The 13,616-nt window shown below is 44.8% G+C and overlaps 1 protein-coding gene across 1 annotated transcript in view; it reads right to left on the bottom strand.

The window, feature by feature from the left end:
- Positions 1-13,616, bottom strand: part of LOC139057535 (neprilysin-1-like) — a 35,369-nt gene that overhangs the window by 8,281 nt on the left and 13,472 nt on the right. The window contains exon 6 of the mRNA XM_070535926.1: positions 2,255-2,497. Coding sequence (XP_070392027.1) covers positions 2,255-2,497 — 243 coding nt within the window. The remainder of the gene's footprint in view (positions 1-2,254; positions 2,498-13,616) is intronic.

Here is a 13,616-nt window from a genome sequence, read left to right as displayed (position 1 = left end):
GCTCCAATGTGGGACTTTTGTGTGGAGGCGTGCAGGGTTACGTTGGCAGGCCCACATGGTGTGGTGTAATGTAACCTTATCCCAGCAATGTTGACTTTTATTCTCATACGCGGTAGGGCAACATTTGTTGAGTATATGTACACATGGAAAAGTGCCTGCCTAAAGCTGACGCCAGCATGTCACCAGCATATCGCCTGCTCTTTGTTGAGCTTAGGGTGGGGCGGAGGATATTGTCTGCTGCTGCCCCAGTATTTCTCTATACCGTTGGGGTACAGGCATTAGTAGCCACGCCTCAACTCCCCGCTCGGCAGGTGTGGCCTCGAGAATTACGTCAGCCATGTGGTGATCTGCATGTCCTCGTACCCATGACATCTGATGTTCGACTCCGGAGCTTACGCCCTGAATGAGTCGCATTGTCGTCTTACATAGTCTTCAGTTGAGATAATTCCTGCAGGCTTGCTGCGAGTCGGCGATTATGGCCAAAGACTCTCCCGAGAGTTGCCTATGGCTACCGCTAGAGCAACAGTGGCCTCTTCAGCCTCTGTGGGCTTGCTGTCTCTGGCAGTGATGCTGGCGAGTTCTCTGCACGCAGAGTCCACTGCCGTACCAACAGTCGCTGATCATCTTGCGCAACAAATTGCGTCTACGTATGCCACGTCCGCTCCGTCCGCAAATCCTTTTTCTAGACTCTTGGCTCTCCCTTCCCTTTTGCCATCTTAATCGGGAGCACGGTATCATAATTTGGACGTCTACAATCTCTCTGATGTTCTCGAGGCAAGCTCGGCAGCCGATTTTCTTTAATAGAGATCTGCCGGTCTTCCTTAGTAGGAGCCATTCAATTTGGGAGTTGAGCTACGCGTCCTGATGTTCTAAGTAGCTGTTGGTAACGCCGAGGTCCATCACCTTGGTCGTAGAGGTCCGCTTGGGGAGGCCCAGGGCCACCTTATAAGCTTTGCGAAGCGTGGCATCTACCTGCTAGCTTTCTGATTGAAGGAAGTTCTGATACAGCAGACAGTACATAGCCCTGCTGGCGACGAGGGCTCGCACAAGTCTCGCCGTATATTCTTCCTGGAGCCCTCTTCTTCATTTGCGACTCTGGTGGTGATGTGAATCACCTGGGCCCTGGCTTTGGATACGAGTCTGAGTGTGGTGTCTACTCTGTGGTTAGACTGCAGTCACATACCCAGTATCCTGCCCATCAAGCGTAACCTCCCGCTTGAGTGATTTGTCGTATCGCCTTCTGCGTATTCTTATTATTTCAGACTTATTCGGTGGGCAGGCTAGGCGGCATTGTTTGGTGTACTGATTCCCACAGCCCACCTACTCATGAAGCCGTCAGGTTTTGTCCCACCGAACATTCGTTGACCCACACCATGATGGCGTCGGCATACAGGGCGTTCCAATTGCCTGGGAATCTGTCAAGCCGTTCTGGAAGTCTGGACATGACCATATTGAAAACTATCGGGGAGACCAAACGCACTCTGAGGTCTGCCCTTGTTAGGCATCCTGATTCTATCAGACCTCACGTCACCCATGTCGGTTGTGGCTGTTCTATCGGTCAGAAAAGCCACGGCATATCCGTGGATCTTCTGACCGCAGCCTAATCGACTCAGTCCCTCGAGGACTGCGTCGTGACTCTCGTTGTCAAAGGCCCCCTTTATATCGAGGGCCATGAATACCTCCTCCTCCTCGACTAGATGTCCTCCTCCTCGAGTAGGAGGAGGACATCTTGAGTCGAGATATTGGCTGAAGCCGAACGTTGTCTTGGGTAGAAGATCATTGCATTCGAGATAGCCCTGGAGCCGCGTGACCCCCACTCGCTCGTTGAGTTTTCCGAAATACGGCGTTAGTGATATGTTTCGCAGGTTCTCGAAGTCCGGTTTTTTCACCGGCTCAGGGATGACCACGGTCTGCGCGTGTTTCCCCATCCTGAGGCACCGTTCCCGCTTACCACAAGAATGTATGCGAAAACGACCAGGTGATGTGCAGCCCGACCATAATGGAAAGCTAATAACAAAAAAAAGAAACTTATCCGATGGTTTTCATTTTCTCCCTTCGATTATGTGTGACACTGGTATTATTCATTCACAGGCGACAAGTCATATAGCTATAACCTTGCTTAGTGACCGCCCACGTCAAGATAGCGCCCTGCAGTTTCAAATAGCAACGCTTTAGTGCTTTCTTACTGTTCCGAGTCTAAGGCCTGCCTAGCTTTGTCGGCACGGCTACAGACAAACGAAATTCAGTCACTCACGTCTTCCATAGGCAGCAGAAAGATGGTCTGGATGGTTCGCAGGTTTTCTGCCATCGGGAACCGGCCCGATGCCTCCAACAGCTCGGCCATCTTGGATGCCACGTCGTGGATTACCACGTCCGCTGCCGCAGATGTGCTGGCGTTCGCTGCTGTGTCAGAAGCGCGGGCGTACGCGGAAGCGACGGCTAGAGGCATTTCGCGGTTAACCATGTCCATGCAGTGCCGGGAGCGTCTGTCTTGCACCTGGTAGAGCATAAGAAGTTTCGCAAACTTAAGCTGTGTGGATATGAAGATTGGCTTCGGTGCTCTGGAGAGTGCACACGCAAGGTGTCTCAACTAAGTGCCCAACACGCTTCTCAACAAATAATGACTATAAATACAGACTAACCCACAATTTTGGTCACCTAACTAAACGCCTACAAAATTTGCGACACATGAGCCAACGATGAATCCAACGACCTTTGTGTTGCTGTATTTTGTGCATTTTATTCTCAGTTTCTTCCTTCTTATTTCTTTTGTCCTTAAGTTCGAACACCTTTTTATTCACCGCGCTTCTAGAAAGCTGTAGGGCGCAAGGGAAAGTACAAGGAGAACACACTTCTGACAAGCTTACTCTCGTTGATGCAAATAAGCTAGACTCAACGTCAGGAAATGTTGCGGCATTTTTCTTTTAATGCGATAGTATTATATGCCGCATTACGCGAAAATCTGCCGTTGTAGTCAGCGGCGTGACCGAATGACGGTACCAGAAATTACCGACGGCAAAGATTAAAACCATATAAAAATATACTCGAATTGACGTCAGATTTCTCAGTGAGGCTCCTGTAAACAAAGTAAATTAATGCCTTTGAGAAGAATATTAGGGAATTCCGGTCTGAGCCCGCTTCCCCGATGCCACGGCGGCTTCTTTTTTTCTTTTCCGCAATGTCTTTATTTTTCTAACATAGCAAGCACCATGCACTGAAGCGTTTTTTTCACAGGTTCCCTAACACAAAGAGAGAGGGAATCACACATCTTCATGAAGACCAGTCTTTGCTGCAGGCACTTCTGCCACGCCTGCCATCTCTTGCTAAGCTCATCCCAAACGTCAAGCAGAGAACTTGTACACGCAAAGGCATCACAAAAGTGCGTTTACATCGGTTTCCCGTTTTCTAGAGCTAGGATGTAGTCAGTTCGTGATCTCCAAATTGCATGCAAGCCTAGTAACGTCAGGTTTTCAACACTGCTGTTATCTTTTTTTTTATTCCACTGTCAAAAACTTTACATCTTCCAAATTTGGGTATATCTGTACATCAAACACAATTCGTATGTTGTGCCAAAAGTGTGCTGCATTCGTACAAAAATAAAGGAGTGTTGCAACGATTCTGGATAGAAGCAGAGCGCCCAGTTCGTTGACCACAGCACAAAAGAAACCTAGTTACTTCACCATGTTTTGACGTGTAAAACTTCAAGATGAAACTTGACAATGATCCTTAATCACTGTTTTCACAGGATATCTTGGAAGACGCTTGAGAAGTCAGGCTTCAGCTGGCTTCCATATCGAGACCGATACAGTGGTGTTGGGAATAGTATATCTATAGCGTTCCAATGGAGCCTCTTCCGTATTACATTTTTTAGGTACACTTGAGAAAAACGCTGTTCAAAGAATCAAGCTGCCTGTTCCACCTCCCTGTATCTTCCGGTGCGCGCACGTGGAACTCCTTAGGCACCATTAATCAACTCGGCGGAGTACCCACCGTCTAGCTTTTTGAAAGAGTGGTGTATAGTATTTATTTATTCAAAATACCTTACAGGCCCGAAGAATGGGCATTGGGTAAGGGGGAAAAATTGACACAGTATAAAGAACAAACAATTATACAAAATTATACAATTATACAATGCTTTGTTAATAAAAACACAACGAAGAGTCAAGTTTACACCAAGTAAATAATTCTAAGATAAAAAGAAAAAAAGCATACAAGAAGCTACACAGACAAGTTTTTTTTTTTAAGTAAGAAATAAATGTTTATGTCGTGACGGAATTTTTCTTTGTGAGCTTCAGCTACCAGGATATCGGGAAGGTCGTTCCACAAGCGGATGACACGTGGAAGCGCAGATGAGTTAAAAGCGTCTGTTTTGCCGTAGATGCGCGTGAAAGAAAGATGATTATGCAATCTTCGTGAGGTGAATGGAGAAACTTGCAGAGCTATTGGTGATGGCCTCGGTCCGTGAACGTACTTGTGAAACAGCAATGTAAGTGCTACATCACGACGAGTGGCCAAAGAAGGAATCGATAGATTGTTTTTAATTTGCGTTATACTTTCGTTCCAGTTGTAATTTTGTGAAATAAATCTAGCGGCTCTATTCTGAACTGATTCTAGCATAGTGGTTAAACAAATGTAATGAGGGGACCATACTGAAGAAGCAAATTCAAGTTTAGGGCGTACAAATGTAAGGTAGGATAATTTGCGGATATTTGTCGGCGTCTTACGGAGGTTCCGGCCAGGGGCGTAGCCAGGGGGGGGGGCTTATGGGGCTTCAGCCCCCCCCCCCCGACATTTTTTCGCGCTGTCCGTGCACCGCCGACCAAAGCAACCGCCGGCGCAGAAAATCATTCTGGATATTGTCTAGAACGTATTTTTCATGCTCGAAAAGCCATCTCACCGCAAAAATTGCGAACTCGGGCTGGATTTCGCGGCAACGCCCATGCACCGGGAGTCACATAACGCAAGCAGCCCCATTCGAGCACTAAGTTTCAGGGCCGTTTTGATGGTGAACGGGCTCGCCGCGACATCTCGCGGATGCTGCGGAATTTACACTCTCTCATGGAATCTACGGAGCGCGTGGATGTCAATTCCGAAACTTTATGGGTATAAAGTTCCCATTAACTTTTGATCTGAAATTTGCATTGACATTTCCAAACGTGTGCTTTAGATTTTCAATTGCGTAACTTTGTAAGTTTAATGTTCGCATAAATATTTGACGCCAAAGGTGCATTAACTTTTCCAAAGTCGCACATCGGGCCATACAACGAGACTAGCCAAATCAACGCACTATCAGACAAGTTGACAAAGCCCACAGCGAGGCCCGATGAGACGAAGCGTTGTGGTGGTTCATTCGTGCCGTCATGTCACATAAAAAATATCAATTTTTTTTTCACCTGCGACAAAGCATCCAGTGAAGACACTAAAGCCAGCCAAGGTAACTACGTTCTTATTTATTTTTTCTACTATGACTTTTCATCGCGAAGACCACGTTGAGCCTCTTCAATTTTGTTGTTCTCGCTCCCCTACCCGGGGGCTGCCAGAGCCAGCCAGAGCGCATGCGTTTTTCTCGTGTTGCCCCGAGCACCGCGCGGCGCACTTCTGTGCGCCTTCGGTTTTCTCTGGCTGAGTGCATTTTTGCCTGGCAGAGTTTTTGGACGCTTTCTAGCTAGCAGACGAGAAAAAAAAAATGGTCGCTCGCCGCCATCAATGCAGGGACTCGACGGATTGCACCGCGTTCGCTTGAGCGCAACCTCTCCAGAAAGTCTTGTCTCGCCAGTGTAGGATACCGAGCAGTATTCACATGGTTCTTGGTGAACCAAGCGTCTCGTGTTTTCTTCGATATTCCTTTAATAGCCACATTAGTTGCCCAAAGTAGACATTCAATTGTCACCAACATACTTTCCTTTGCGTGTTTTTTTTTTCGTTAGGGTTCCCCCGCCCCACAAAAGGAAAAAAAAATGTTGCGGCGCAGCGAATTGTCGCATAGTGAAAGTTCTATTTTGTTACTTCTTTTGCGGAAAGTAATGGATTATGGGACGCTTCAGCTGCCGGATGCTCATTATATTATTGCGATAGCAATTATATGGAGACTCTAGGCGCATTCCTACCGTCGCCCTCATATTCCGCATAAAGTCTAAGGGCGATAACATCATGACCGCGCGCCGCATGCTGTATGTGCGAGTGAAAGCGTGTGTGTGTGGGGGGGGGGGGGGGGTGAATGGTTGAGCCGATGATGGTGGCTCAGTCTTGTGTGCGCAAAGAAGAAAAGCGGGGAGCAAGCGCGCCGCGCCATCCGTCGCGCGTGATACATCGGGGGAAGTGGATGGAATTGGGGCGGGATCCAGGATTCTGTGAATCTGTGATTGCGCAACATGTTTATTCGCCTTGTTTGACCCATTATATACCATGACTTTTTCTTAGATATGTAGATTTATTGGAAACCTATACGTATGTTTAGATATCTTGTTGCGAGGTTTAGTGTTTACGTGCAGTGAACATTGTTTCCAGTGGCATTTTTGCCCTTTGTCAAGCTGTATCTTAGCATTTGTATATTCCATTGTATCTTCGCATTTCTAATGTACGAGGGCGAGTCAAATGAAAGTGAGCCTACCCACCCCGCGCAATGATGGTTCTGTTCATTATCTGCAAGGCCTGCGCGTAGCACGCAGGCATCTCTCATTTACAAAAGTGGCACGCAGGTGTGAGCGTAAATGTTCTTTAATGCGCTCATAGACTTGGTTGAACATGGTTGCGGGACGTAATGGACGCTCCAGAAGTTGAGCAGCGTAGTGCCGTGGGCTTTTTGACAGCTGAAAGTGTTTCCCGAAAAGAAATTACTCATCGTATGGCTGCCGTGTAGATTGAACATTGCATTTCATTGGCCACGGTGAAGCGTTAGAACAAACGGTTCAAAGAAGGCCGTGAAAGTTGCAAAGACGATCCGAGACTGGGACAAAGCCATCGTGCAATCACCCCTAACAAAATTTCAAAGGTTGATGAGCTGATGACACAAGAACGGAGGATAAGCATCGATGAACTGGCAGAGCGTGTGAACATCAGTCACGGTTCGGTTCACCGTCACCGTTGACGCCATAATTCATGAACATCTCGGTTATCGGCTCTTGAGTGCGCAATGGATGCCCAAGATTTTGAATCTCCGCCAGAATACGGAGAAGTTCGGCGCTGCCTTTACTCATCTGATCCGGTATTACAATAAGGGTGACGATTTATTGTCTGCAATTGTGATCGAGGACGAACCATGGTGCCAATACTACGAGCCTGAAACACGACGGCAAAGCTTACAATGGAAACACTTGAATTCACCACTCCCTAAAGAAAGCAAAGGCCACCATTTCCGCCGGAAAGGTGTTGTTGACTTTTATTTTTCGATCGTCAGGGGCCATTACTGATAAAATTTACTGAATCTTGAGAGACTATCACTTGTTTACGATATTGTGGAACGTGAAACGCCGGATCGCCTGCGTGTCGCAGTCAAGAACAAACTACATGAAAAATTGACGAATCGGTTCATCTTGTTCCTCGACAACGCCCATCTCCATGTCGCTGATGTGGTTAATATAAAACTGGCGAAGTTCAAGTGGGAAATGCTGCAATATCCGCCATACAACTCAGATTTGTCGCCTTGCGACTTCCACATTTTGGGGTAACCGAAAAAACAGCTCATGGGAACCATATTCGTCTCGGACGATGACGTGAAAGTCAGTTGCAGACGTTTTGAAGCAGCAACCCAAGGAGCTTTATGAGACAGGAATTACGCGACTCATTAGTCAATGAGAGAAATGTCTAAATGCTCATGGAGGCTACTTTAAATAAAGTACCCCATTTGTCATATATTTGCATTGGCTCACTTTCACTTGACTCGCCCTCGTATACTCTGCAGAACTACTGCTTCTGATACCTGCTCTCTGCTGCCAGTATAATTTCGGTGCAATTACTCACGATACACGACCGGGGATAGATGTTTTTGCGTAATACATTGGAACAAATGACAGTGTCATTGAGATTTTTTGCTGGCCGTTGCATATGTACAAGGATGTAAACAAGGACCTTGAATGACAAAGTTTCATTAACATATTTGTCCTGAACTTGTTCATTTCATGGCCTTTACATTTTTCATATCAGTGACATGCACTGCTTTGCTGATTTCGAACTGATGTAGTTCTAAAGTTCATGTGATATTTCCTTTAGTATTAAATAGACAAAAACATGGAAGCATTGACATCAGTTACGTTGGGCACGATTTTTGGCACATACGAATATAATATTTTATGGAAAAATGCGTATTTTACTTGTATTGACAGTGCGTAGCATTCAAGAATTTGTTTGCAGCATCTTTGGCAATGGCAATGAGGTTATTATTCATGTATTTGACCCCTAGGCAAATTATTTAAGAGGAAGCTTAGCTTGGGCGCAACTCCGACGCGGCCTATTCAGATACATGTAAAACGCAGAAACGCTTTTCTGAGATAACTCCTGAATCGCTCTTAATGAAATTTGTTGCATTTGAGAGAGTAAGTTAAATTCTAGTGTCTGTTGGAAGCGGAATTTCGATTTATGGCCGGAACTTTGTTTAAAATGTTTTGAAAAACTCGAAACATCGAAAAAAAATAGGACGAAGTTTACAAATTAAGAGCTCTGCATAAAGAACAGATATCGCGGTTCTGTACATGGCACCCACTTCACCATTCAAAGCGGACAAATAGGATATGTCTATTTGTATCTTACATGAATTGGTTATGTTATGTACAAGGGTTCTGCAAGAGCCGTCTTTCCATAATACTTAATGTTTTGAGAATCATGTGGGACATATCAAATTTGTCCGCTGTACACGTACTATTATGTGCAGTTCACGGAATTGTGATATTAATTTGCACTGCTGATTTACAGATTTATAAACTTAATTGTTTCGTTTTCTGAAACTTTTCCATTGGTGCCACCTTTCAATAAAATATTGACGACATAAATCGAAAATTCGAAACAAACAGCCACTAGAATTTAAGTGTTTCTCTTAAATGCAACAAATATAATCAAATTTGGTGCAGTGGTTGCCGAGAAAAACGAATTTTCCTTCTACGTGTATTTAGATAGGAGCATCCGACCTAATTTGTCCTCTTAGGAGGAGGCCGAGCTGCAATGTGAGCCCCCCCCCCCCCCGAACGAAATTTCTGGCTACGCCACTGGTTCCTGCGTAAATAGCCCTAGGATCGGGAGGCATTTCCGCAGATATTGTTTATATGTGTAGTCCAGGAAAGGTTTGTTGTCAGGGTTACGCCTAGGTATTTAAAAGAAGTAACTACAGACATAGGATTGTTATTAATATAGTATGGAAAGCTGGAAAGGAAATGTTTGCGAGTGAAAGACATTACTTTACATTTATCTGGATTAAGCGACATTAGCCAGGTCCTACACCAACTGCTAATAAGGTCAAGATCATTTTGAATTTTTACGTGGTCATCAGTACTAGCAATTTCTCGGTAAACTATACAATCGTCAGCAAAGATCCGCACATGAGAAGAAATGTTATTCGGTAAGTCGTTAATATATATAAGGAAAAGAAGTGGACCGAGGACACTACCCTGTGGCACACCAGAAGACACGTAAGAGAGCGGGGAGGAAAAATTATTAACCACGGTGAACTGCTGCCGATTGGTAAGAAAGTTCTGAATCCAAGATTGCGTTAGTGAATCTAAGGACAACGAAGACAGTTTAGAAATTAGTCGGCAGTGAGCTACGCGATCAAAGGCTTTTGAAAAATCTAAAAACATGCAGTCAGTTTGCAGGTTTTTGTCCAGATTAAAATGTAATTCAGTCGTGAACTCAAATAGTTGCGTGTCGCACGATAAACCCTTCCTAAATCCATGCTGGTTTGTGAAGAAAAAGTTATTATTCTCTAAATGATTGTAAATATGGGAGGTGATTATATGCTCTAGCATCTTACAGCAGATGGAAGTAAGTGAAATAGGTCTGTAGTTTAGTGGTGAATTTCTGTTGCCAGATTTAAAGATGGGAATGACCTTCGCGATTTTCCAGTCTTGGGGAAGCATTCCTGTCGATAGCGATTGTCGGAATATATGAGATAATATTTTACTCGAGACTGATATCGTGTTTTTTAGTATTTTTGAGTTTATGTCGTCAATGCCTGCTGATGTGGACACTTTCAGATTATTTATAATGGATGCGATGCCGTCGACAGTAATGTCGATGGGCTGTAAGAAAGGGTGGTCAAGATCAGCTACCTCAGGCACGTTTGAGTCGTCTTCTATGGTGCATACTGATGAAAAGAACGAATTGAACGCGTTTGGACAGTCATAATCTGGAATGGGAATGTGGTCGTTATCATGCAAAATGATTAGCGTGTTTGTTTTTGTTTTGTTTGTTTGTTTGTTTGTTTGTTTGTTTGTTTGTTTGTTTGTTTGTTTGTTTGTTTGTTTGTTTGTTTGTTTGTTTGTTTGTTTGTTTGTTTGTTTGTTTTGAAAAAACAAGGTGCCTGTGAACTTTTAGTTTTGCCTCTAAGTTTGCAAGCCCTAGACCTCCTTTCAGATTACATAAATATAAATTAGTGCGCCTCATGGGCTGAAAACTAGACTCCCAAATAAATGCTGCGCAAAATCTACGTACTCGATTCACGTGTGCCGGCAAACAGGGGAATACCTGCGCCGAGTACCATACAGCTGGGATGAGCACACTATTGCACACAAGGGCTCTGTTCATAAGTGGGACAGTTCTCCTGTGCCACTGTTGCACTTTCGCCGCGAGAGTCACTTCGAATTGTATTCTGTGCATTCTGTTGGCAGTATCAAAGCACACACCGAGGTAGCCGATTATTTCAGACGTTCACTTCATCTCTAGAAAGTTGGTTGGCTTCGAGTTCCATACACCTAGCCATGCACCCGCGCACTTGTCACAATTCATTTTAGCACCAGACACTGTACAAAAGTTCATGACATGCTGCATTCCTTGGCGGACATCTTTAGAGGCACTCATAAGCGTAAGGTAGCCAGAGTAGGCGAGGACTTTCAGAGAGGTATCTGCAAAACTGAAGTGTGTTATGTCACCGTCGTTCAGAATTATTCGGCACAGGGATTCCAAGTACCGAGAAAAAAATAGCTGGTGACATGGGGCTTCCTTGCCTAACAGATCTGTTGAGCTGTATTGTCGGTGTTGTTTGCCCATTGATTACCACTAACGTCTATACTGGTCTGTAGCAGACACTTATATATTTAAGATGCTGGTGCCGAATGTTGCAGGCCTTAAGCGAGGTGAAGAGAAAGTCATGTAATACTCTGTCGAAAGCCTTGCTCAGATCGACTTGCAAAACCACAAGCCTGACTAAATCAACGGAGGTGCCTTCCCACAGTATCCGAATGGCATGCAGATTATCGCTGATACGACGTCCTTTGATGTCGTACGACTGATGGTTCCCGATGACTTTTCCGAAGGCAAAGTCAAGCTGTCTAGCCATAACTTGAGAATGTTGTAATTGGTCGTTAAACGACTAATGGGGTGGAACTCACTCACTGTTGGCACTTGCTTTGATCGCTTCTTCCGCGGTAAGACAGTAAGACCTAGCCGCATATATGGCGGCATCAATACTCGTTTCCAACTGTCATCGTATACGTCGCGTAGTACTGACACTAATTCCGGCGAAAATTTCTTGTAAAAAGCAGTGCTGAGCCCATGAACTCCTGGCGATTTCCTTGGTTTTAATTACGTATGGCGCATTCTATTTAGCTCTCTCATATGCACTCATCCGTTTGCTGTGCTGTCTCATCATTTATGCAATTTAATGTTGAAGCATATTTTTGCAAGTGTTCATGGTGTTACTGTTCACGGTGTAATATGTGTTACTTCCATATTCGAAGAGGTCCTTGTAGGCTTGGGTAAAAGCGGACTCGATGTCATTTTGGGGTGTGAGAATGCTGTCGCCGCTTTGTAGCGCTTCTATTCTGATTTTCCCTTCCCCGCTGTCTTTCTTTCTTCTTGAAAATCTTGAGCGGTTCCTCGCCTCTCTGCTGTGATCCGTCCTAGACCGGATCACAGCGCCTTTGTAATCCTTCTCCAGTATTGACAGCAGCTGCCCTTTGCACTCTTTGATATCTTATGTAAAAGTACCTGGGTTACAGGTTTCGGCTACCATAAACTTTTTCGGAGTTTGCATAATACACAGCTTCTCGCTTTTCTTTAGTGCCGCTTTTTCCTGTCATTTCGTAAGTACAAACATCTTACATTCTTTTTTTAGCTCTTACCACAATATGGCGTCTACGTTTCCTCCATTCGTTCTTTCCTTGATTAGATTCCTAATGCTGTCGCATATCTTTTGTCATCCAGCAGACTCCCACTCAGCTTCCACAACTGTCATTCATTGCGCCTCCGTCTATTTCTTTCCTCTTCTTCTAATGTGGCTGTGACCAATGGATGATGTGAGAATGCGACGGGCTCCACCTTATAACGCACGCTGTGCGATGACAGATCACTAGACACGTAAAACAGATCAAGTCTTGAGTGACAGTCACCTTGTCAATCTGTAAAACCATCGTTATTTCCTGGCGCAAGTTCGGCAACATCCTGCAAGTCATTGTCGCGCAAAAGCTTCCGGAGTTCTGGTAGGCTGGCATGGAGATCGCTCTTTCGAACAATCAGAAGCACGTAAAACACAAATAAGGTCTCTGGCAAATATGGTACGGCACGGTCAGTCAATACACCAGCTGCCTCAGGCCTGAGAAGAATTCCTTTATCAGCGATGCGTCATTCGGAGCCTGAATCGAAATGAGCTTGTATGATTTATTCCGGAAAACCAAGTCCACCCTGCATACCCAGCTCTTTCGGTCCTTGACCCACTCGGGGTATTCTATTACAGCTGAGTGTCTTTTTTTACCAAAATGGCCGTCCCTCCACTGTATCCACAAGCAGGTAAAAAATGAAACAAGTAATGGTTGCGAACGAAGTGGTTCATTTCTTCCAACTGCACACTCGATGAAAGTTTAATCTCCTGAATAAATGTAATGTCAACATTTTCCTGTAAGAGTATATTTAGAAACAAATGCTTCCTCCTGCGTGTGACCCAGCTCACGTAGTTTAGGTAAGCCAAATTGAGAAAAAAAATGCTGACGCTCCCGTAATCCAGAGTAGATGTAAAAGTATGAAATGGCTACCAGCAAAGGAGAATGGTTGGAGATAGTACTAGCCACAATCTTAAAATGAATGTAGTGCCTGTTCGCGACGGCACACCCCACCACACCACACCACACCACGCCATACTGTGCACTGGTCCATATGGATGCAATAGCTTCCGTTACAGATAGAACCTCATTGTAAGTCTCGTCTCGGTCAAACAGTCATCCGTGCTATTGGAAATAACAAGTAAAACTTCAACGTACTAGAAATTACAGCTTGAGTGATATTGTGAACAAACATTTGGAAGAGCTCGGAAGCAATATTTTTTTAACTTGTTTTGGAAGTAACTCGCGTATGTAATGCGGTCTTTACTGGTTGCCCGGATGTTCTCGTTTGAGTTCCCGGATAATGACTCTGGCTTTTCACTTAGGGTCACTCGAAGGCCACTGACAACCGGAGCTAAAGGTATTTCATGGATAAAA

This window comes from Dermacentor albipictus, chromosome 1 (assembly GCF_038994185.2).
Source record: "Dermacentor albipictus isolate Rhodes 1998 colony chromosome 1, USDA_Dalb.pri_finalv2, whole genome shotgun sequence".
NCBI lineage: Eukaryota > Metazoa > Arthropoda > Arachnida > Ixodida > Ixodidae > Dermacentor > Dermacentor albipictus.
The sequence above is the reverse complement of the archived record's forward strand: the minus strand, read 5'-3'. Positions and strand labels throughout refer to the sequence as shown.